The 26,673-nt window shown below is 36.6% G+C and overlaps 1 protein-coding gene across 2 annotated transcripts; it reads right to left on the reverse strand.

Moving 5' to 3' along the window:
- Nucleotides 1-1,009: 1,009 nt before the first annotated feature.
- LOC133847762 (platelet binding protein GspB) lies at nt 1,010-25,186 on the reverse strand. 2 transcript variants are annotated; one of them, XM_062282970.1, is made up of 8 exons: nt 24,928-25,186; nt 17,711-18,547; nt 11,928-12,171; nt 10,482-10,641; nt 10,272-10,404; nt 9,824-9,963; nt 7,584-8,418; nt 1,010-4,151 (listed from the first exon to the last, which is right to left on the reverse strand). In XM_062282970.1, the coding sequence occupies exons 2-8, from the start codon at nt 18,174-18,176 to the stop codon at nt 4,072-4,074; spliced, it is 2,058 nt and encodes a 685-aa protein (XP_062138954.1). In that variant the 5' UTR covers nt 18,177-18,547; nt 24,928-25,186; the 3' UTR covers nt 1,010-4,071. The 2 variants fall into 2 exon arrangements, with proteins under 2 accessions (XP_062138954.1, XP_062138955.1); XM_062282971.1 differs by lacking the exon at nt 24,928-25,186 and adding an exon at nt 23,991-24,152.
- Nucleotides 25,187-26,673: the final 1,487 nt, after the last annotated feature.

Genomic DNA, 26,673 nt, shown 5'->3' on the forward strand with positions numbered 1-26,673 from the left:
GCAGATCGATAGAGAAGGTCCTTGTGATCCTAGCAATATGTGTCCTTTGGAAATCCGGCAGGATATGGCCGAGCTAGGAGCAGTTTTCTAATTCATAGTGGCAGCAAATACATTTTTGTAGCATACTTTCAGGCTGCGCCAGTTCAAGTCGAGATTGTGACTGCGACTCATAGATGGCGCTACTAAGCAGCTTATGTAGAATTGATGGAATTTATTTATTTCCACGTGACCCGCTCAAGTAAATAATTAAACAATTTGCATTTGCTTTGAAATCACTTTTTATTTTTTTTCTTGCATTTTTGTTTTCTTTACACATTTATAGAATATATATATCATTTCTCATATATATTTTTGTTTTATACTCATTTTTGCATTTTTGTTTTCATTGTTTATGCATTTAAAATTAATATTATATGTTACATTTACAGCTAAAAGATGTTCGTTTTGTTTTTTGTTTGTTTTTGTGTTTTTCTTTTTCAAATTTTGTTATTTAAATTGATTTATTTATTTTTTTTTGTCTGCTTCTTCCATTAATATATAACCTTTTGTTTGTTTTTTGTTTTGTTTTCATTCATTTATAATTTGCAATACTCCCGATTTGTTTTCAACTTTAAATTAGGTAAATAAAATAATAATATTAATAATAATAGCATTTCTAAAATGAAATCGTTTAGTAAAAATTAGAAAAAAAAATATATGTGTTTTCGTATTTATAAGAAAAACAGAATAGAATAATTGTAAAAGCTAAAATAAAGTATTATGTTCATTACTTGGCTACTTACAAATATCATTAATTAATTTAAATCAAACATATATTCAATTATTAATTAACTAATAAGCAAACATATAAATATGCAGATCTTCATATCATAAACGAACAAACTAGATACAAATTAATTATTAATTCTGTTGTTTGTTTTTTTCTTTTCTTTTTTTTGTAATTTTAATTTTTGTTATTATTTTTTACATTGATTTTTATCATTTTTTTCTTTTTTGTTGTTGTTGTGTGTGTTTATTTTGATTTTGTTTTTTTTTTAGAACTTATGGCTAAGCATTTTACATGTACATTTAAAACATTTACACAAACATTTAGGCTTAGACACTAAATTGATGTTATTCTTTTTTGAAAATAGATTCCAACTGCGTTGTATTTTTCTTGTTTTTTTTTTTTGTTTCTTGTTGTTCTTTATTTCTTTAAAATGTGTGAAAATAAATTTTTGTATTTTTTTGTTTTGTTTTCTTTTTTTGTGTTGGCTTCTTCAGAAACTAATTTATGGTGAAATTGTTGAATTTGCCAGCGATTTGTTTGTTTAATTTTTATTTTATTTTTTGTTGCTTTTTTTTTTGGACATAAGTATATTTGAACAACTTAAGATTGGGTTATTTAATTTTTACCTGTGCCAAAACTAAAAAGCCAGAGAAACAAAAGAATATTTACACAAAAATATGAAAGAGAAATTCACAATTTTCTCAGCTCTGTTAATATGTTTATGGTTTGTTTTTTTTTGCATCATTTTATATTGTTTTTGTTATTGTGTTTTATGTTTTTTTTTTCTACTTTTTCTACTTTCATTTGTTTTTTTTTTATCGTAATTGTAGTTTTGTTTTGTTTTTTTTTTCTATTTGTTTTTCTCTTTTCCAAATACAACTCTTCTCCGTCTGTTTTTTTTTTTTGTGTTGCAAATTCTTAACTTCTTCGGATTTAGATAATCAGTTTTTGCTATTATTGTTCTTATATTTTTTTCATTTCTGTTTTTTTTTTTAATACTTTTTTTATGTACTAACGTACGCGCACACATATACAGATACACACACACACACACACACAGACGCACACACGTTTGAAAAAAATGCTCCAAAATATAATATTTAGTTAGTTTTTAGTTGATTTTTCCCCTTTCTCTATCTCTTTTTGTTTTGTTTCGGTTTTTGTCTGTCTGTCATAGTTATACATAAATATATATAATATATACATATACATATAATATTTTAATATTTTCCCTTTTTCTTTTCTAGTTTCTATATTCTTTTTGTTTTTTCTTCTCGCTTTTGTTTTTTTTTTGTATATAAATATTCCAATATTTTGTGGTTCCGAATTTTAATAACTTGACGTAGAGCTCTTAAGGCGTTAGGTTCAGCTTTCTGCTCTCCAAAAAAGAAAAAGACAAATGTTTAAAGTAGAAAATGAAATAAATAAGAAAGTTAAAGTTGAATTGCAATTGTTTTCTCTAATTCTTTATGTAATTTTGGTTGTGATATGCTCTCTAAAATCATTTGAAAACTCATTTACATTTATCATTTTGCTATGGCTAAGAAGTTATCAGCTATTATCTATCGGGTGGGAAGCAAGCAAAGCGCCTATAGCAAAGTTTGCTTTCGAGGTGGTTTTTCTTATTTTGTTTTTTAATTGAAAAATCAAAAGTAAACTTTTTTGTTTGTGATGTATGCTTGGACAACAACAAAAGAAATGCAATCGAAAATTGAAGTAAAAAGAAGTTTTGCTTTCTATGTTTTTTAGCTTGTTCTAAGAGACATTCAATTGTATGTACTAAAAGAGTATGTATGTAATCTTGGCTACATCACTACTACACAACTACATGCATACATCCACATACACACATACATACATACACATCTATAATGGCTGATTAAGGGTATACACATTGAGTACATCATGTCAACATCGGTTTTACATTGCATTCAAGGAGGGGGGGAAGTTATTACAACTACAACTACACACACACATACACTCACACACACACACACACATTTAGTAGTAGTTAAACTCTGGCAAGGGAGCAGAAGTGAGGAAACTAAAGAATAAACCAATTTTTGGTATAACATTATTTTTGCTCTTCGCTCTTGTTTGTTGGTCATAGAGTATATAGAACTATATCAGATTCACTCTCTCACACACACACACACACACTCTTACAAATTTCTTACACTTTCACAATATTATATGTTATATGTATAAATATGTCTTTAGGTTCGGTTTGTCACATCAATTTGCCAAAAAAAAAAAAAAAAAAAAAAAAAAAATGAAGATAATTCGATTGGATTGTTCTTTAAGTTTATATATATGTATATATATATATAAAGTACTACACACACACATAAGATATATATATTAAGTATATACCACATAGTTGTGCAAGTATAGTATATCTATATATAGTATATTTTAGTATATATAGCATATGCATGCAGTTTTCATAAAGCGTTACCCATTTTGGTGGTTTCTGTTACAACAGCGCGATTTCTTTTCATCTTTTCACATTTCTTTTCATTTCATTTCCGACAATAATTTACACTAAGTTCTAAAAGTAGTTATTGTTGAAGTTGTTGTTGTTAGTGTTGTTTGTGTCCATGTGTGTGTGTGTTTGTAATTGTGTGGATAAATTCAATGTGAGCTACACATACAAATGTGAGTTGTATATATATAGAGTTTTCATACATATATTTCATAGAATAGGCGCTTATACTTTACATGTGTGTGTATGTGTGTGTTGAGTTGTGTGTGTGTGATGCTATTGTTGTTGTTGCTGTTGTTGCTGCTGCTGTTCTGGTATTTGTTGTTGTTGTTGTTCTAGTGTATAAAATTATTTATTAAAAATAATTCCTTTTGTTTTGTTTTGTGTTTTTTGTTTTCTTTTTAGTTTTCTTCTTGTTTAAATATGTATTTCATTACTTTCTTCTCTTTTCTTTTTTTTTTTTTTTTTTTTTTTTTTTTTGATTTTCAAAATCGATGCTTAAATGTTGGGCGGAACTGTTATGTTTTGTTGTTGTTGTTGTTGTTTACTGTTGTTGTTGCTGTGTGCGATTGTTGTTGTTTGTTAAATGACAGAAATCGAAGAAACATAGAAGATAGAGAGAGAGAGAGATAGAGATAGAGAGTTGAGAACAAGTTTGCTTCTTGCTCTGTTTTCTTGTTGTTGTTGTTGTTGTTGCTTTTGTTGTTTAAGGTGGGAGCTGTTGCACACAATTCAGTTGTTGTTTTTTTCTTTTTTGTTGTTGTTTTAGTTACAATTCTTGTTGTTGTTGTTGCTGCTGTTTCCATTGCTGTTGCCTCTACTGTGCCGCCGTACCGCTGCGTATCAAGAAATTGTAATTACGATCCTTGTCCGCCTGATGGAATCCAGCGGAATGCGCTTTAAACATAAAAGACAACAATCGATTAATTTAGTATTTCAATTTATGTATCTAACTAAAGCTAAACAACTTTAATGAAATTTGCTAAAAACAAATCAAAAGTAGTCAGATCTTAACCCTCTAGTGCCCAAATTTTCTTTTCCAAAAAAAAAATTATTTTTGGATTCAGTATTTATCAAAAGTGAATGTTTGTTTTAAAAAAAAATTTATTTTTGCTCGGATCGAGTTTTATATGACTATAACCTTGGACCGCCTAGAGGCGGCTTTGGGAAGCTAGGCCAACAAAAAATTAGGTAATCAATTCTTTTGTTCATATGTTTTATTATAAATGATATTAAGATGAGCACCAAAAACAAATAAAATAACAATTAAAACTAAAGTTACTTAAATTCACAAAGCTTCAAATATTTGTGTACAAAAAGTTCGTTTACTTATTTGTGATGAAAATCATAGAAACAGTTTTTTTTTTTCTGGGAAAAGCACAGGTTTATATTACATTTACGGCAGACAATTTGAGTTTCGGAAGTTTTTGAGGTCGCTATCAGTTGGCAGCTTACAATTTGGAATGCGATTCGAGCGAATAGTTCCCAAAGAAAATATTCCCCGGGACTTGAGATATACAAGAAGCGGCAACGAAGTATAATAATTGTCAAAGTAGATTATCTAATTTTTGAAATCCGGAACATTTCGAGTCAAACGAACAACTACATTTGCTGCCGCACCAAGATCTGGGGAGCCTGTTTGAACAACGTTGTCACCTGCTCCACAATATATCTCGAAATTATAGCAAAAGCCAGAATAATCACACAAATTGAAGAATTTCACTCTAAGAAAGGTCTTCATCTTCGTTGCACACATTTGTTCATCCACAGATAAGCGTTGGCGCATCGGAACTAATTGAAACTTGTCATTGAAATGATTCACGAGCGGCCGTATTTTGTATAAAGGATCGCGGTCGGCAGAATCCTTGGAGGGCAACTTACTGTTATCATTAAAATGCAAATTTCCTCGTATTTTTTCAAAGCGATTTCTTGACATTGTGTTTTGTATTGTTCCAAATGCGTACTCCCCCCAATATGAACGAACATTTGGGTAGCGAAAAACTGACATCAAAAATAGAATGCCAATAAATTGACGAATTTCTAAATTTGTTGTGGAAAACAGGTATTGACATCCTTTTGGGTAGCATACAAATTTGTTTGCTAGGTGATATGTTCAATAATAGTATCATTCAAAAAAAATTGAAAACACTTGAATGGCGTATCCAGATTTTTAAGTTCTCCGAGGTCAGGCTCATTACTGGATATTGCAGATTTATCCATGACTAGGTTCTTTTGGCGCCACAACATCTTTTCAAAACAGATCCACATTCAACTATTGTGCTTTCTTTAACATGAGCAGTATTATGCTCAGCAGGCGCTTTACGTTTGCGTTTCTGTGCTTGAGGTGAATTGGACGCAATCGAACTTGAGGGTGACAACAATTTTGCAAAAGGAGTAGGACTTCCGCGTGAAGTTACACAAATCTCTCTCGCCAACAAAGAATCCGACATATGTAGCACTCTTTCAATCGCTTCTTTATCTTCCTCATTGACAGGAAGTGCTGCCTCGCAAAACATCATTAGTCAAATCGTCCTCCAACTCTTCTTCTCCATCCGTATCAATATCAAAATCAATAGAATTTTAAAATTTTTCAATCTCCACGTCGGAAAGAGCTAATAGCTTATTCACTTGTCGTCGTTCCATGTCTACTGAAGCAATTATTTGTACTTAAATATGTCATAGATTGTTTCCCTTTCAAACTTACCTCATAAATTTTTTTCCCGAATTGTCCCAAGACCGCCTCTAGACGGGCTACTTTATAAATGCAACAAAAAGCTAACGAAAACTTATTTTTAGTGTGGGTTGCGTTTTTTGCGTCCTTGAGACAATCAGCAACACGGTACAATTTTTTTTCCAGCAGCAAACTATTTATAATATTTTAAAAAAATATTTACATCATGCACTTCTTACAAAATAATTACTTCGTCCGAGTTGCACAAATTTTCTACTTCAAATTAATACAGCAGCTTGCGCAAGCTCTAGTATGTATACCAAACGCAGCCAACTTAATTTTTGGTCTTCCCCGAATTAGAAAAAACGCAAAACCGAGTCAAAAGGAATGAAAAGAATAAAATAACGGTAGTTTTATCATTACCCGTCTAGAGGCGGTCCTGGGCACTAGAGGGTTAATACAAAATATTTGAATATTATCACAGAAAATGTTTTTTACTCAAATAAATAGAAAACTTTTTTGCTTGCATGGATTCCTGCAGTTTAAGAAATTTATAAAGCAAAAAAAAGAAAGATACTTGCTTCTTTACAATGCGATATTTTTCTTAAAATATACTAAATTAATATACTGCAAAATACTGAAAACATTCCGCATATATATGTATACCCAATATACGCTTTAATTTAAAAATATTTAAAAAATTAACTCTGAATGGTTCTGCTTTACTATTCTAATAAAAACTTCTTTTATTGATATTTCAAGTATTTCAACTAAAGCTTCAAAATACATAATAGTAAACCTGACTTCTAATAATAGTAAAATAATTTAAGAGACCAAATAAAAACTTTATTATAATTTAGTATTTTCTTCAATATATTAATTCGGTATATTTTAAGATTAATACCGCACTGTTTTGCTTTTATTGAGCTTTATCTTTACTATCAATCCATCAGGAATTTGCGTACTCTTTGGTATATTTTGAATACACGAATATATTAATATACCAAATATAAACTTTAGTATGTTTAGTCTTTGTTCAGTATATTAATTTGATCTTTTAAGAATAATACCGGTCTATTTTATTTTTGAGCTTTATCTTTTCTATCCATTAATTTTTTTGTATATTTCGAATGTGATAATATATTGATATACCAAATATAAATTTTAGTATTTTTAATTTGTTTAGTATATTAATTCAGTATATTCTAAGAATAATACCGCAGTGTTTTGTTTTTATTGAGCTTTATCTTTACTTTGGTATATTTTCAATGTAATAATAGTTCAATACACCAATACTAAATATACACTTTAGTATTTTTAGTATATCAATTCGGTATATTTTAGCAGTAATACCGCACTGTTTTTCTTTTATTGAACTTTATCTTCACTATCAATTCATCAGAAATTAGTGTATTTGTTGGTATATTATTATTGTATTTTTTTTAAAAGTATTTTTAGTATATCTATGCGGTATAATTTAAGAATAATACCACACTGTTTTTCTTTTATTGAGTTTTATCTTTCGACTGTATCTTTCTAAATTGTTTGTTGTTTATCAATCGTTTTTTTGTCTGCCTCTTAGCATTTACGGAATCTACTATAATTTTGTATATAAGTTGTAATCGCAGTAGTATTAGCCATTCAAGAGCTTGACTTACCATTTGCGGCTGCAACTGTTGCAGCACTTGGTGCTGTCGCCGTGACAATGGTGGCGCCACCGTTGAGGGCACCGCCTGCGCCGCTGGCATGGAACTTGATGTTCGCGCTACGTGTGGCGCCCAGCAAGTGCGTCGTCGTCGTCGTTGTCGCCGATTGTGTGTGTGTGGGTGGCGATGAGCCCGCCGACGAGGACGACGACAATGACGATGATGAGCTGGACGATGACGATGATGATGACGACGACGATGACGACGATGATGACGACGATGAGGAGCCAATGAAGGAGGCCGATGAGGAGACGCCGCTCGACGACGAGCTTGGTGATGGCGATGGCGTCGATGGCGTTGGCGATCCACGTGTCGTCGTCATCAATGTGGTGTTGTTGTTGTTGGTGGCACCAACAACCACATTTGGACTGCCAGCCGGGCTGCTCTGCTGCGATGTGGACGTTGCTATCGGTGAGCCATTGCTGCTGCTGTTACTGCTGTGGTTGCTGCTGCTGTGGTTGTTGCTGGTCAAAAGGCTGCTGCTATTCTTGAGCAGACCCATGGCAACAACTGTGGCGGGACTTTGATTCTGTGAATAGCTGACTGCAGCGGAGGTAACATTGTTGATGTTGCTGTTGCTAATGCTGCCGTTCGATTTGCTGTTCTTCAGTGCGCCAATTGTAACAGCTGCAGCGGCGGCGGCGGCGGGATTCAATTGATAACTGACGGCGGCATTGCTGTTGATGCTGTTGCTGTTGCCGTTGCCATTCGTGTTGGTGTTGTGCTTGCTGGCGTTGCTCTTGCTTATCACAGATGACATGGTCGTTGTGGGCACACCAGTCTGAAGCTGCACAGCGCAGACAGAGACAGCGAGAGGAGTGCGGCGAATATGAAAGAGAGAGCATGATTAATTGTTGATTCAATCAATAGACGAGATTCGATTAGCTGCAGCTGCAGCAGCAACAGTTGCCATCGCAATCTTTAAATACGCAAGTTCAACGATGTCAGTAATTAAACTAATATAAAACTTAGTTACTGCTATTTTTCTGTTACTCTCTGTGCATATTTCTGCCACTGTTACTGTAAATATTTCTGTTACACTGGCTGTTAATATTTATGTTACTGTAAATCTTGTTGTTAATCTTGCTGAAAATGTTTCTGTTAAAGTTACTGTAATTTTTCTGTGACGCTACATATTTCTTTTACTGTTACTGTTATTATTTCTGTTACTGCTACGAAAATTGACAGTTTGATGGAGAAAGAAAGCGGTATTCATGTAGTATTGTTGCTATAAAGAATTGATTCTAAAAGTATATTTTTTATCCAAAAAGAACCAAGTAAATCCTAGATAAGAAATAATGTTTCGTGAAGAAATCTATTTTAGATGTTCTAATGGGTATTTCTTTTAGTATTTAAATATAACAATATAATTATATCGATAAAGATGAAACTAATGCATCGTAAAGAAATCGATTTTGTTTGTGTTTGGTATTCAAAGTGGTATTGTTGTAGTATACTGATTGAACAGAAAACGAAATGCTAAGCTAGACTTTTTGTTCAGTTGTTTTGTGGCCGATAACTGATGACTGAGTGGCCACTAAGCGAGATTTAGTTCTATAAATATGATTAATGACAGAAAAGGCCGAGTTGAACTTGCGTATTTAAAAATTGTTGCCACTAAATGTGGTAATTAACTGATAGCTGAATGAAACAAAGTGGCCGCTAAGTGAGATGTAGTTCTGTACAAATCTCTGATGTTAGAATTGGGTGGGATGAACTTGTGGATCTCAAAATTGTTATTTCTGTATTATGTCAAATTGTTGCCATTTAATGTGGCCGATAATCGATAACTGAATGAAACAAAGTGGCCGCTAAGCGAGATGTAGTTATGTACAAATCTCTAATGCTAGAAATGGCTGAGTTGAACTTGCGTATTTAGAAACTCTTATTTCTGTACATATTATGTAAAATTGTTGCCACTAAATGTGACCGATAATCGATAACTGAATGAAACAAAGCGGCCGCTAAGTGAGATGTAGTTGTATAAAAATCTCTGATGGTAGAAATGGCCGAGTTGAACTTGCGGATCTCAAAATTGTTGCCACTAAATGTTGCCGATAACTGAATAAAACAAAGTGGCCGCTAAGCGAGATACAGTTCTGCACAAATCTCTGATGGTAGAAATGGCCGAGTTGAACTTGCGTATTTGTTATTGCTGCAACTACAAAAGTAAAGTGAGCATGTGAACTTACACCGGTGGCACAAACGGTCGCGGTGGTGCCATCGAACAGTATTGGCGGCGCTGCATTGCGTCCTCCAGCTGATCCCGATCCCGATGCTGGCGATAACGATGCTGATGTTGTTGCTGTGGTCGCCAGGCAAACGGCCTCATCTTTAACACGACAGCAACAGAGTGCGAAAGAGACAAGCCGAGAAAGAGAGAGAGAGTTAGAGTTAAAAATTTGATAATCGATATCAATTGGGGGAAGGGGAATTGCATAAGCTGAAGGTCGTCATTGCGAATCGAAATGATATGCACAACTTGATCTACTTTTCCACATCATCGCAATATCGATCCATGCAAATGTGCTATGAGCTCTGTGCTTTTCATGGTTGCACAAGTAGTTCTGTAGTTCATTTGAATTGCAGCTGAACTGAGCTGAGCTGAGCCTGAGCTTCACTTCTCGCATTTCCCCTCACCTTTATCGTTCTGTGGAATGCTCTGGGAATCCGCCGGACGTCTCAGGCTGTTTAGACGCTTCTGTAGCTCAATCTTTTGCTTGGCAAGCTGCTCGATTTGCGCCTCCTGATCACTAGCGGACTTTGACAGTTGCTAAAGAGAGTGCAGAGAAGAGAAGATAAGATTAGATAATCTGCTAGAGAACATAGCATAATAATAATTGCACTTACCTTGACATATTTGTGCGCCTTGTCGAGTATTGTCAAATTTGATGTCTTCTTGCGATCCTCATCCTTGAGCGGCAGCTCGTTCTTTAGCACTTCGTAGCAACACTTGAGATGGAATCGTCGATTCTTTTCCAGCTTGTTGTGCATATCGCGCGTGCCAGCCCTAAGATCAACAAAAACGTTAAGAATCAATAGAGAACGCATGATAAAAAATTAATATAATACGAATAAATCCTACAGCTTATTGAAGAATCAAAGGAAAGTTACCTATTTTATTTACAATACAAACAGAATCCTAAAACTTCGAAGTAATACAGTTAAGAAATTTAGAAAACGCTAAAATTGTTTTTCTTTTTCTATAAAAAAAAACTAACATAAGAATCAAAATATAATCTTTAAAATGTATTATTTAATTTGAGCAGTTCTTTAAGGCTAAATAAGTTATGCGTTCTTATCTATAAAATTCTTTATACTTTCGTTAAATTTGGCATTCAGAGAGTTTCTTTAATTCTTCCTACTTTCGATAAAGTTTCAATTGGACAAAATGCTAAATATTCAGTATGCTATATAAAAAATGTAATAAATTATCAACAACCCTTTTACCCTATTCATGTTACTGTTACAGTAAATATTTCTATCCCTATTACTATACATATTTCAGTTAAAGTTGCTGTTATTATTTCTGTTTATGTATATATTTTTGTTACAGTTGTTATTTATTTCTTTTAAAAATACTGTTATTGTCAAAGAATATTTCTGCACCTGTAGCTGTAAATATTTGTACTATTTGATACAGGTACTGTTATTATTTTTGTTACTGTAAAAATGTATGTTAAAGCTACCGTTATTTTTCTGTCACTCTCTATGCATATTTCAGTCACTGTTAATGCTAATTTTTCTGTTACTGATGCAGTTGTAATTTCTGTTACTGTAAATATTGCGGCACTATAAATGTTTCCTTTTATTACTCTTATTTAACTGTTATTTTCTGTGAATATTTATGCTATTGCCTTAAATATGTCTGTTACAGTTGCTGTTTTTATTTCTGTTACTGTAAATATTGGTGTTACTGACAATAATTCTGTTAAAGATACTGCTATTTTTCTGTTACTATCTAAGAATATTTCTGATACTGTTGCCGTAAATATGCCTGCTAATGTTAATGTGTCAATTTCTGTTAATGTTACTGTGTGCAATTCTGTTACAGATGCTGTTGTGTTTTCTGTTACTTCTGAACTGTAAATGTTTCTTTGAATATTTCTGCTACTGTTGCCGTATGTTACTGTTACTGTGCATATTTCTGTTAATGCTACTGTGTGTATTTATGTTGCTATTGCTGTTACTGTAAATAATTCTGTTAAAGATACTGTTATTTTTCTGTCACAATCTAAGAATATTTCAGCTACTGTTGCCTTAAATATGTCTGTTACAATTACTGTTATTGCTTACCCATTGCTATTGGAGCTGATGGTTCGTCGGCGTCCACCGTGGGCGGTCAGCTGAGATCCGGTGACTGGCGCCGATGAGGAGACTGCTGCCGCTGCTGCTGCCGCCTGTTGCTGCTGCTGCTGGGCATTGAGTATCTGTCGATAGGCGGCAGAGTTGGCGCTGTTGGCGCTGCGAGCAGAGGCTGAGCCGACAAAGCTCATGTGCGCATCCTCCGATCCTCCGATGAGCACACTCTGCGTTTGTGCTGAAAGTTTATGGGAGGACATTGAGTACGATCGAATTCTGGCTGGCTCGACCACCTTGCGGGTGGCCACCGGGGGTGGAGTGAGTGGTATTTGTGACTTGTGTACGATCACTTGGCGCGGGAAATTTGCCAAACCGATCAAGCTCGTTGTTGAAAGTGCAGACGCTGCTGTTGCTGCCGCCGCTGCTGGCGTTGCTGACGTTGTGGTTGCAGTTGCGGTTGCATTTGCTGTGGCTGTTGCCGTTGCGTTTGCGTTGGCTGTGGCAAAGGCGCCTTTGGCGTCTAGCATGAAATACTTGCGCGGTAACTCAGAGGCGGCAGCCGTCGCCGTGGTGGCCCACTTATGCTTCAGCGTTGCCGCCATCGGTTGCTGTTGCTGTTGTTGCACCTGAACAGGAGTCGAAGTCAAAGTCGAAGGTGTTGCAGCCACAGCAGCAACTGACCCCGAACCCGATCTCGTTCCTGTTCCAGGTGCAAGCACCACAAAAGCGGAGCCATCAAAGCGACCCGCCAACTTTGTGGCAGCTGTTGTTGTTGTTGTTGCTGCTGCTGCTGCCGCTGTTGGTGTTGCTCTGGCTACTTGTTGTTGTTGTTGTTGTGATGGTAGGGAGAAGGAGTTGGAGTTGGGAGTTCAAGTTTGACGAGGAATTTTCATCCTCTAAAACAAAACAAATAAAAAAAGAAAACAAAGAACAAAATAAATAAATAAACGTAAAGAAAAAAAGGTTGGAAAAATAGCATAGAATAGAAAAATAATAACGAAAAATAAAAAAAATGGGTGGCATGTGGCATGATAAATGGATAATGGCAATGGAAAAATCAAACTTTCCACAAATGAATTACAGCAAAAGCACAATTAACAAACAACAAGCTTATGCAAAATAGAACAACAATAACAACAAGGCGAGTTTTTAAAGTTTATGAATACAAATGAATTTCATTTGAATTAACTTTTGACCTCCCAAATGCATTCAATAGTAGTAGTATTCTAATTCAATATTTAAACTTATTAATTCCACTGTATAACAGGACTCATCAAAATTGGTTTATTATTCTTAACTTGCTCGGTTTCCTCATTCCCAATTTTCATTCTAAAAGTATTTGGGGTAGAATCCCAAAAAAAAAGATTTGACAACCTTCGTTAGGTTTTCGAAAATTAAGTTCAATCTTTAATTTAAATATTTGGAAATGAAATTTGGCTGAAATGCATAAATCATATGGAAACCTATACCAAAAAAATTTGCTAATGGTAGCGAAATTTGTAAGAAAATTACCATCATATTAATCGTTATTAAAAATTTAAGTACTGAATTTATAAAATGTAAAGTAATGATATAACTACACAAAGTTTTTATGAAAATAATAATAAATTCAATATAATATGACTATAATACTATATGATGTTTAAACAATTTTGTTGTTCAAAATTGAAGTAATTCGAAAATTTTATGAAATTTAATATTATTTTTTTATGTTTGAAGTTTGAAATCTTCAATGTAAGGCATATTTTTGTAAGCCTCAATTTAAAAAAATTAAAATTGTAATAAAAATAAATACGAATTAAAAAAGGGAAATTTAAAAATTATAACTCCAAAGAAATATGATAGTTTTGAATATGCTATTTTCAAGTATTTTCCACATTTCTTTACACCCTAGTTTCAAATGGTTTAATAACTAATTTTCAATCATTTTAATGAGTATTGTGCAATTACTATGAAGTCTATTTGAAAATGTTGAGGAATTTAACAAATTTTGCGGCTTCCCAGACACAAAATAAACACAGATGAAACAAGATCTCATCAGGTTTAAATCATTGCGCATTAACATTAACTCGTCTGCCGGTTACACTTAAAGCCCATAAAGTTGGAGGAGATGCACAACAAAAGACACGACGACGCTTTGCTTTCACGCTCTCTCACTCTTTCACAACGCATACGGCTCAACAACTTTGAAAGCTGCACATTTTGTTAGGACTTGCTCTCTTGCACTCTCTTTTGCGCGCTCTCTCACGCGCTCTCTCTCTGCTGCAGCCGGCGTCGCTGCTGCTGCGCATTCGATCGCCACGTGCGTATGCGTATCACGTGGCTGCAATGACGAAAGCACCGCCCAAATGCAAGACACACACACACATACATATGTATGCATGCGTGTATGTATGGAGTACATACCAAGACGATAATGTCGATATATCCACTTCTTTTTGGGCGGCGCCGCTGCTGACGTCGACTGCAGCTGCGTCACCGGTGCTTGCTGTGTTTGTTGCTGTTGTTGCTGCTGTGCCAGCAATAAAGTTTGCAGCGTATTAAGGCCGCTCAGCAGCTCAGTCAGCAGCTCGCGTTGTATTGACAGATAATCGATGTGGTTGTTGTTGTTGTTGATGTCGTTGTCGTTCTCTTCGTGACGTTGATGTGACATATTTTCTTTTCTATTTTATTATTCTATTCTATATTTCGTGTATTTTTTTTTGGGTTGTGGTTTTGTGGGGAGCCTTGTGGCCGCTTTAGAGCGCGACTAAACAACAAATGCGCTCAACAACTGCGATCGTTGGCAATGCGAGCTGACAAAATGCATAATAATGCAAATTGACAATGACGGCAACAACAACCACAACAACAATATTGTCACTACGCATTAGTTAGCATATTGCACAGTTACAACAACAGCGATATTTTCGTGTTGTGTGCTTTTAGGCAACAGGCAAAAAACCAACAACAAGAATCGAAAAAAATGGGGTGGAAATTTAAAGCGATAACTATCGAACTGTGAACTATCGAAACTAATTTAAATAGCAGTGGAAATTGAAAGCGAAAACTATCGAACTGTGAATATCGGATCTATCGAAACTATCTACTTAAAATAGCAGTGGAAATTGGAAGCGATAATTAACAAAGTGTGAACTATCGGAACTATCGAAACTATTTGAAATCGCAGTGCAAATTTAAAGGAATAACTATCGAACTGTAAATATCAGAACAATCGAACTGATTATTATTATTTATTTATTATTGTGGCTTAGAATTGAATGCTTAAGATAAAACCTCCCATAGCGAACACTTCTAGTAAACAAACTCCCCTTAAACGGACATTTTTTGTGCAACACTCGTTTTGTAAGAACTTTATTTAAATATAACGATGATATACTACTAATTTAAATAAGAACATGTCTTATTGTGTAAATTATACATTGTTATTTAAGTTCTAATGATCCATCGATTCTATAATCCAGAAATATGAACCATATCGTAAGAAATTTTCCTAATTTCAATAGCAAAAATATTTTTCTTGCTTCCTTTTAATGCCACATTTTAGTTTTCATCTATTCTATCAACGTTTCAATTAGTATTCAAACAAAAACCAATTTCGTCATTATATTTTGTGGCATTTCTCAATTGTAAACAAAGCATAAACAGCTGCTGCAGTTTGTTTGCTTTTACAACATAACTGATAATTGTTGTTATTTATTATTGAGAAAGTCACATTGTTTTTATCCATACTATAGATAACTTAACTTTAACTTGAGTATGATAAACCTGTCGGAAGTCTTGCAAAAAAGCAGACATCAAAGCAGAAGAAGAAGAAGCGCTGCTTACAAATGTATTTAAATGTATCGCATCATTTGATATTTACATAAACAACGCACGAAAAGAATATTCCAATTGAAATGGAAGCATCGATTTCGATATTTATTCCAGGATTTATTGTCGAAGCGAGAAAGCGACAGAGACTAACAAGCTGCAGGCGATGAGAGTGAGTGGGAGAGAAGTTTAACACCCACACGCACACAGTTATGGCTCACCCACTTGTGTATTTACTGATGCGCTAGCTCACCCACACACACACATACACACACACTCATGCAGTGCACTCAAAAGCTGCGCTGCTTTTGGTTGCATAACATTTGTAGTTGCCGCATTGTTGTTGTTTTCTTTTGAGCTCAGCTGAGCGCACGTTGGCTACAAATAAGCACACATAAACATACACACACACGCACACGGACAACGAGTGAGAGAGCGAGCGAGAGGCGCGCAGACAAAGACAGCTGTCCAAATATTACAAACGCCAAATTACCGAGCGATGCAACAACAATAAAAGCAACAGCAACATAAATTGTAAGTGTGAAGAAAATAAACATAAAAAGAAAGGCAGACGCTAATAAAAATATGAACGGCTCTGTCCAAAAAAAACAAGCAACAAAACAACACACACTCACACACAAACAAAAAAATGCGTACAAAGTTCATTGACTTTGTTTTACACTGCCGCGACGTGAGGAAGAGAGAGAAGTGCGCTCGCTCTCACCGTTTGCATATTGTGTTTGCAAAGACACAAAACAAACACACAAAAGCAGTCGAAATCGCAGCACACCATTTCTCTCTGTCTCTCCCTCTCATTTCGGCTCTCTCATACTCTAGCACGCCGTCGCTCACGTGGGGCTGGCTCGCATAAACAATGGGAGCTCTCTGTGCATGTGTGTGTGTGTGTGTGTGTCTGTTTGTGTTGTTTACCAGAGTTGCTGTGCTGTGTATGCATGTGTATACATGTGTGTGTGTGTGCTATGACTAATTTGTCTGTCGTTTTTCATGGTTGCGCTTGGCTGGCTACAACAAAGAGAGAGAGAGAGAAAGAGAGCGCAAGTGAGAGCGGGAGAGCGCACAAACAAGCCAGCAGCAGTGAGCGGCGGCGACATGACGTGACCCCAAACAACAACAGCAACAAGTACGAGCGTACGTGCAAAAAGCCAAAGACAAAATGGTAATAGCAAACACATACATACACACACACACACACGTCTACAATGTGTATGCGTGTGAATACGTATGCATGTGCGTCTGCTCTTTGTATATATGTATGTGTGTGAGACTTGGTGCTTGTTTGTGGCAGCCAAATAAGCACAGCAAAAGCTACAAAGACGAATGAAATGTATAAAAAATATATGTGTATATGTATAAACACAATATTACCGCTGGGTTTTCACTGAGCACCCCCCTCTCAACACAACCCACCCACCGCACTCCAGTCATTAGGCGTAATAATAATAATAACAACAACAACAACAAAAGTCGACAGCAAATTTAGCACATGCAAATTTGGCTGGCTTGAGCTGACAAAAAAAAAGAAAGAAAAACAACAACAAGCAGCAACACTGCTAAAAATATAATAGTACCTGCTGCTGGTGCAACCTGCTCAGAGAGCAAAGAGCGCGAACAGCGAAAGAGAGAGAACGAGTGAGAGAGAGCAGGCTCATTTATTTTGGACACCAGTGTGGCGTACAGTGCGAGCCTATGCAGAGTGCAATGTTTGGCATTGTTATTGTTATGCTACGTCACAAACAAGGTCAGCGCAAAGGAAGACTGCGACTGCGACTGCGTGTGAGCGAGACAGCTAGCGAGTGTATGAAGTATAAAGTGCGAAGTGCGAAATATTCGCAATGATTTGTTGCTTCAAATTCAAATTGAAAACTTCAAATTAAAGATAATGTGTTGTGTAAGGTTGTGTTTTGTTGGTATCTTTTTCGTTGTTTTCTGTTTTTGAAACTCACCCGAAACAATGGCGCGACCTTCGCTGCTACGTCCCCCCGTTGACTCCAATTGTCCATTGGTGGTGGTGATGCCGTTGCCAACATACTCATAATCATGAGTAACAACTAATTGACTGCGTGGACTGCTCTGCCCATTGGTGCTGCTGCTGCTGCCGCTGTTACTCAGCGCTGCAGCGGTACCGTTAGTCAGACCGTTATGGCCGTTTACGTTGGCGGGTGTTGTTGTTGTTGCTGATGTTGTGTTTGCTGCCGCTGCTGCTGCTGCTGGCGTGCTGTTTCTGTTGAGTTGGCTTGCGCTGTTGTTGTTGTTGTTGACGATGCTTTCACTGCTGATGCTGCTACTGCTGCTGTTGTAGCCATTATTGCTATCATTGATAAAATGCAACCCAACAGCATGCTTAAGCTTTTCCTGCTGCTCAATGAATTGAGCAGCTATCAGTAGCGATGTAATGCCGCCCTGTGACATAGCCGCCTACGCACACGCACACACTCACACACACACACACACACACACACACGCACGCACACGAAGAGAGCGAGAGAAGCGATCGAGAGAGCGTCAGACACACAAGATTTGGGTCGAGACACGTTTGCAGTTGAATTTTGTTTTCGGTTGCTTTTTCTTTGCGCTTCGTTTTACGACTCTTCTTCCACTTCCTTATATGCTGCTTCTTCTTCTTATTCTTCGTACACTTGTTGTTGTTGTTTTTGTAGTTGTTTTGTTTTTGTAATTGATGCAGTTTTTGCAGTTGTGTTGTTGTTATTGCTGTCAATTATTGCTTTTGCTTTTTGATTGAGATTGTTTCCGATTGTTTATGCACGTAATACACATGTATGCTAAAACGAGACGAAGAGAGAGTAATTGATTAGTAAAGCGCACAGAGAGAGACGACAGCAAATATGTACTTGCAAACTTGCACAGCGACAACCAACAAATTTGTCCACTTCATTTACATGTATGTCAAGTGCAGTACATTTATATGTAACATATATAAAGCAAGGGTATATTCGACTATTCGACACACTCGAAATATAGTTAAGCCACAGCAATTAGAATTTTGCCCTATTACATTGTGGTTTTTTGTTCCAGTTTTTAAATATTTATTTATTTTAAAAGAAAAACGAACAAGACATATTTTCTGGAAGTGAAAAATTAATGATTAAATTCAACATCAAATCTAATTTAAAGTATTGCAACCAAGAGAAGTAATGCAATGAATAGAAGTATGCTCGCCAAGTTTACCTACTTCTATTTCTATAAATATTCTCGGTTTAACAATTGATTACTCTAAAAAATTACAAAGAAAAAGGAAATTTATGTATAATATAAAAATATAGTCCATAAGACCTTTCAAAATTAAATACAATATGCTGACATCTTCATTAAATTTGTCTATAAAATAGAGCGATAAAAAAAATATATCTAAGGTCTGTTCATACTTAAATATGTAATTTTATTGCAATCTTAGTTTAGATATTTTTGCGTCACTTTAATATAATAAAATTAAGTAATAGAAAAACATTCTAAATAACCAGAAAACAGTTTTTTCTGATAAGCCCGAGCTCAGAAGAAACTATGATATGAGCCCCTATATAATACTGCTTATGATTTCATCGTTTTCAAAGTAATTAGGTCCATGAAAAATTCTAGTTAAATGTTAGACATTTCATTATCACATACGATGAATGCTTGAGAATTAGAAGCATATTGTTTTTAAGTATCTAATTTTTGTCAATACACATTTCAAGGCATTTTTTTTTATATAAAGTGTCTTATAGTCGAACATTTTAATTATATAAAGATGCACAACAATTACTTCAACAAGTTCAGTTCCAATATTTGAAATTTTTAAGTTGAGAATTCGAATTAAAGAGTTTCTACTGTTTCAACACTCAAAAAATATTTCAAAACTAGAATTCTTATCCAAAAAAAAACAAAAGCAAATGTTGCTTAACTAAAAAAACACTTTTGTCGCCTGTTCGCAAGTAAGTCCAGTCGTCGACTGCGACTAGCGGCAGCGGCAGCGACGGAGGCAGAGGCAGCTGTTGAGTTTGCGCTAATTGTGCACAGCTGCGTGGCGTCGACGACGACACAAATACAAACTCAAAAAAGAACACGAGCACAAAATACAAAAGAAACTACACACACACACAAGAACAACAACAAGAAGAGAGCGCAATGGACAGCCCCAACAAGTTGCTGCCGTTGTCGACATCGACATCGACATGTCGACGTCGACGCCAACGTTGCGCTTGCCTATCAATGAAAATAACATTGGCGCGTGCGCGAATTCGATGTTTGCGTCAGCTGCTCTTATTATATTCTGTATTCGATGTACATGTGTGTTCCTGTGTGTGTGTGTGTGTGACAAGACTAATGCTGCATTGTATTATTGTCATAAGCAGCCCGCAACCGTTCATAATTCATAAAGAGGTCAAGGGTCATGACAGTCGGCACCTGGCTGCATCAGAGCCGGCTGCCGGATACAAAAATAACCAACAACAACAAAAAAGTGACTGAGTGAGACAGCGACCAAATGCAACTAATAGAAGAGTGAAGAGAGTGTGATTGCAAGGGAGTTGAGAGATTGCTGAAGAAGCTTTCTGATGGCGCGCGTAGGCGTTGCACTCTCTCACAGCCACACACACATGCATACACTCTTTCGCTCTTTTCGTCTGTTGCTCCACATACGAAGAGAGAGAGAGTGCGTTTCGCCTTGACATTAAACGGCGCTTTGACGGTCGCCGTCGCTTCAGGGTTGCCAAGGAGCAAAGCTCTGCTGTTTTCTATGTAATTTTGTTGTTGCTCTTGGGTTCCAGGGTGCGACGTTGACATTTTCCGTTTCGCACACAACAGAGAGGGCGCGAGAGAGAGCGGTCTAGAGAGCGAGTGTGAGGCGAGGAGAGAGAGAGAGAGCTAGGTTGACAAAGTTGCGCGTGGCAAATTGTATTAAATATTTAAATGCAAATCGCTTAAAATAGAAAACAATTCGCAGTAATTGCCCCAAAAAAAAAAGGGAAAAACAAAATCGAGCAAAGCATAAAGGTGACAACAACAAGAACAAAACCCGCCACCCGCATCAAAAAGAAATGAAAAAAAAGCTCACGACATTTTAAGGGCTGCTTTGGCAAACGTGACTTTCGTCTGAATAACAATAAATAGAGAACACCACGCTACTCTAGCACACAATGTGTGACTCTGACTCTGCCCTTATCAACACTCTCGCTTCTAGTACTTCTTCGTCGTGCGAGCCTGCGGCCAAAAAGAATAATAATAACAACAACCCTATGATGGGCCAAGAGGGTCGAACGTACACCTTAGGACGCCTCACGTCATATTCTCAATACTTTATGTAGCTCATTGTCGTCAGGCTTTCTTCTCCTTCACCGCCTTCTTCTGTTACTGCTTCTGCTTCTGCTTATTTTCTTTTATTTTTATTTTTGTTTCTCTTTTTGGGGTGAGCGCATCGTGTGAAAGAAACCTTCGGAAACAGCCCATACCTGACTCTGGACAGGGGGGTTGCTTGCTCGCTGGGTTGTCTATAGATGCCACTCAATACTCAAATACATATATCCTTATAAGGCACTTCGAAGAGTGCCCCGAGAAACCGGAATTATGCATGTGGATGGTTCGTAGAAGCCTGAGAACTAAAAGTCAATGCAAATGAAACGAAAATGGTTCGACCTAATGAGACACAAATTGTTGCGACATTCAATGGCTGATTAAACGTCATTCCACTCAATATAAAAACAAATAAAAATGTCCGCAATTAGATATTAGCAGATTATTTTATTTCATTTAAGATTGGTTAAATAAGTAATGGTATATACAAAAATAATAATATTTTGTGCAAGAGAGATAACCCTAAGAATCGCAAGCATAAGACAACAACGGATTAATCCATCGGACACTTTAAAGCTTCAGCAAAAGCTGTCAAATGTCGATTGACTCTTCTACTATACTCGTATTGTCACTTGATACATTTTGAGCGTTGAAACCCAATATTTTCATGTACAATACCGAAAGAGTATGTGACACATTTTTGTCAGTGTGCGGTAGAAATATTGTTGAAACTTTTATGGAAAGTTTCAGCTGTATAAAGGGGGTGTTGGATGGGGGATGGCGGCTTTACTCGAATTCAAATTATTTTGAAGCGACTTAACGAGGTTACGGCGTATCAGATTCCAGTAATGAATTGTCACAGTAAACAGAGCTTATAGCAAAACTGCTTCATAAACACGTATAGTTGATCTATTGATCACTCGATTTATACACTATTCAATTATTGTAGAACACTCTTTTAGCATGAATTTAAATACTGCACAAAAGTGGATGGATTTATATGATAACAAACTAGTTAATTGCAAGGTATCTCTAAGGTATCTTTTTTTATGATATTTGGTTCAGCAAAGGTTTAAGTTGATAACTATTTCTAAATGCTCGTCAAACTATGTATTTGGTAAAACGAAGAATATGGAAAATATATAACCGGAATTAAGAAAATTAAATTCCACGCAAGTGACTTTAGGGTATACAAAAAAGTATTCAATAAAGAAATCAAACCAAAGACATTAATTTTTTTAATGCAATATTTAAAGTATTTCTCACAGCTTGTAATCAAATTTATAAACAGACCAACATTAGTTACTGTCTGACAAATCGATCACTTCGTCATTAACTTAACTTCTGCACTCTTCTCCACTCATTTTTGCATGACGAATCAGAGAAACACAGCGAATACAAAGTGAGGAATCGATCGTAAAATGGCACGTAAGATTGTCACGTGCACATCTCTAGTTTCCACCTTGTTATCGCAACAGATGCAAATTACACATGTGTGAGTGTATGTGTGTACGTGGGGTTCTTTATATAGCGACAGTTGTTATTACTATTTGCTTTGTATAAGCTAGTTTACTGTAAATATGTGTAACTTATATAGTTTTCGACTTTCTACACTAGGGTAACAACAACAAAAAAAAAAAAACAAAACTCTTAAAAGTTTAGTTTCTCAAAACTGCATTTAAGCAGAACGCAGAGACTGTCAAATGAAATGTGTTGAAAGTGAATTTCAAAACAAGACACTAGAGAGAGGCAGCAGAACAACAACAAATGGGCAGCAAAGCGCAAAAGGCAAAACGAAGAAAGCAACAGAGAGATACAAAAAAAATTCTGACGATGCTAAACGCTTTCATGTTTAGTTTCGCACACAAACACAAAGAAAGACAACACACGAACAGCAACAACAACAACAACAATCAGAGATTTCAACTTGGAGCCCTGTGCTCACGCATACACAGATGATGTGGTATATGTATGCATGTGTGTGCCAAAAGAGAGAGGGTGAGAGCGAGCAGCGAGCACACCAACACATAAATATGAATTTATGTATGTGAGCGCACTTTCTTTGCATTTCTCGTTGCTTTTGACGTCGTCGTCGTCGTTGTTTCGTATACGTGTGTTTTTATTATTGTTGCTAATTTTGAAATGAAGAACAAGAGTGTCGTGTTCGTTGGCAGCCCCAAAAGAGAGCACCAGTTAGCGCGACAGAGAAAGAGAGAGAGACCGATTAGCTGGTGCTTTACTTTTTGCTTTTGCTGTTGGTGTGATATCGTTGTTGTTTCTAGTGCTGCTGCTGCGGCTGCATATAAAAATAGCTAAGCGATTGTCTGGCAGCTAGAGAGAGAGCGAGAGAGAGAGAGAGGAGCGCACACCACAATTATGTACTGACTGTGTGTATGTGTGTGAGTGTGGGAGTCGCATAAAGGATATTTTATAGGCTCGGGAAATGAGAGAATTTCGCCGACATTGGCAGCACTGTTTAGCTTTTTATAATAGAAAAACTTGATAGCATTGTTGTTTGTTTTCGTTCTTCTTTTCTATCTTTTTTTTTTGTTGGTCATTAGTCAGCCACGCACACATTGAATTTATTAAAAACAAAAAAATACACACACACACACACACAATGATAGATGACAGCTGCATGAACCAAGGCACGCGCTTTGTGGCATGGGCAAGAAAAAAAAGCTCACGTTAACACACAGTCAAACACTCACATGCACATGCACACACACAGAAGCACTCAACACAGAGCCACGCAGCTACACACACACACTCTCCACTCACACACACGCGCGAGAACAGCGAAAAAAAAGCTAAACCACGAAGCCGAAAATTGCTGTATTTGGCTTTATATATGTTTTTTTTTCATCACTATTTTTTGTAGTTGTTTTTGAAATTGCGTATACAATTGAATTAGTTTTGTTTTTTTGCAATACATACATTTTTGCCACACATTTGTTGCGGAATTTTACGACGGTAGGAACAAACAGAAAAAAAAAGAAGAAATAGTTATTTTGTTATTACTGACGCAACGGACACTGACGTCGTCTGCTGCTGTTGCTGCTGCTGTTTACTGCGACTGCGACTGCGACGACGACGCGCACGGCACGGCTAAACAACGTATAATGAAAAATGCCAGGCGGCAACACTTACCGTTGACAAACTGCCAACAGCGCCAAACCGCGAGCTGAGCTAAGCTGAGAGAGAGTGAGTGAGCGAAAGAGCGAGAGCGCAAGAGAGAGCGCAGCAAGTGAGAGCGCGCGCCAATGTGAGAGCTGCATGGATGGGAGCTTGCGCGTGTGCTTATGTATTTGTGTGTGTGTGTGTGTGTAGGTGAGTGAGCAGCGCAAAATATGAGAGCAGCAAAATCGAAAAACGAAAAGAAAAAAAAAACAACAAGGCAAAAGCAAAAGCACGCGCGTCATGTACAAAATGTGCCTGTTGTGCATGATGGCTGCGCCCCGCCCCACCCCACCGCCGACGGTTGTGTGTGCAAGTAAACTATACGAAGAGGCGCACACACACATGCCTACTGATATCTACATACAGTATGTATGCAAGTAGGTGTGTTTGTATGTATGCGCACACTGAAAAGGGCACATGCTAAAAACAAAGCCAAAAAGCTTGCAAACAGTTCGTTACTGCTGTCGACGTCGCTGCCGCTGCCACTGCGCCCTGCACTTTGAACCGAAATTGCTCTAACATAGTATATGTATGTAATGTTTGTCTGTGTGTGTGTACGTGCGTGTATGTGTGCAGATATGCATTATGAACATTGCATATACACGTACATAGTGTAATGCAATTCTATATACACACACACGCACACACACACACACACATATATGTATGATGATTTTGTTGCTTTTCTATTTACCATTTGATATTATGAAGAATTTATAATTTTAGCTTTATAAACACACACTCACACACACGTACTTACGTACGTACACTTGAAAAAAAAAAACGTTTTGCAAGGTTTTAATGCTTTCGTTGTTGTTGTTGTTGTTGATGGATGTTGGTTTGTTGTTGTTTTTTGTAATTTTTTAAATTATATTTCTGCTTTGGTTCGGTTTATATTATTATGATTATTATTATTGTAGATTATTACTCTGCTTCTTCTTTCTGCTCCAACCCGCACACACACTGCAATGACACAAGCAAAAGCAAACTAAATGCTGGTGCCAGTCGCTGTCGCTGGCTTTAACTTTGAGTGCCACTCTGCGTCGCAGTCGCAGCGTGCTGAGACCGCAGCGGCAGCAGCAGCAGCATTCGCAAAAACAACAAAAGCAAAACGCACAGTGCAGTCAAGCCGCAGTACGCGAGAGAAGCAGCAGCAACAGCAGCAGCAGTAGCGGCAGCAGAGAGCGCGAGCGCACGTGACGTGGTGCCGTTTTCGTTGTATGTGTGTATGTGCGTGTGTGTGTATTTGTTTTTGTTTGTGTGAGCGCGAAACAGGAAGAAGAAAATAACAACAACAACCATAAGCAACAGCAGCAGCCACGACGGCAGCGCTATGTAATTGTAAATAGCAGCAACAGCAGCAAGAACATTAGGGTGGCTCCGAACAGTTCTTTTTATTGAGGAAATTCGAGAGCAACGCATCGCAGCATTTTTAATGAACTTTATAAGGCAAAAGTGCTATTAGCAAGTGTCTTTAACAATTCGAGCATTGGGTTACAACATCATGAAAATCCAGTTTTCATATATACACAGTGAGAATTCGCTTGAAAGGACAAGATGTTCAAAATTATTTCAAGCTAAAACGATAAAAACAATTGATGTTCGGCCAATAGGAATGCCTGTCTAATAGAGGTTTCCATTAAGCGAGTTTTCACTGTAGTGTTAAGAATTCATTAAATTACATTAAACTAAGCATTACAGTTAAAGGAAAATGTATACATTTTTTTTATAATAATAAAATTTAAAAATCATTTATGGAACAATTTTAGAATTTATTAAGAAGAATTAATATAATAATATTAAATAAATTTGAAAAGTATATTTAAAATCGTAAAATAATTAAATTAAACAATAATGATTTTGGTGTTACACAAAAAATGTTAAACCCTTAAGCAAATAAATTTCGAATTTGATTTACATGCACACAGATTTTCTTTTGGGCATTATTTTTGGGATCACCCTAAGATGCGATGCTGTGATTGCCCTGCGCTTATGCTGCGCTGCAGCAGCGAAAACAACGACGACGACGACGTCAACGTCGACTGCAGCAACAACTTCTTTCTGTACTCGTATATGTATGTTGTAAGTGATTGTTTTTGTTTTTGCTGCTGCTGCAGCCGCTTTTTATGCACTGTTTCGTTTACCAAATTGTTTTGCTGCCTTTGCCGGGCTTTTGTTATTGTTATGATGCGTCGTCGTCGTCGTCGTCGCCGTCGCCGACGTCGGCAATTTCGAAACGTGCTGGCATTTGTGTGGAACGGAACTTGTTTTGATATGCATGGGATCGTTGCGGCGGCTGCGCTGTCCTCTGCCGCGACGCTGCAAGAGTGGCAGCTGCCGCCTGAGCCCTGGGCAAACTTGCAGCCCCAACAACAACACAGCAACAGCAACAGCAGCAGCAGCAGCAAATTGTTTGTTTTCACAATTCCTCTTACATTTC

The sequence above is a fragment of the Drosophila sulfurigaster genome, chromosome X (genome assembly GCF_023558435.1).
Source record: "Drosophila sulfurigaster albostrigata strain 15112-1811.04 chromosome X, ASM2355843v2, whole genome shotgun sequence".
In the NCBI taxonomy this organism is placed as follows: Eukaryota; Metazoa; Arthropoda; class Insecta; order Diptera; family Drosophilidae; genus Drosophila; species Drosophila sulfurigaster.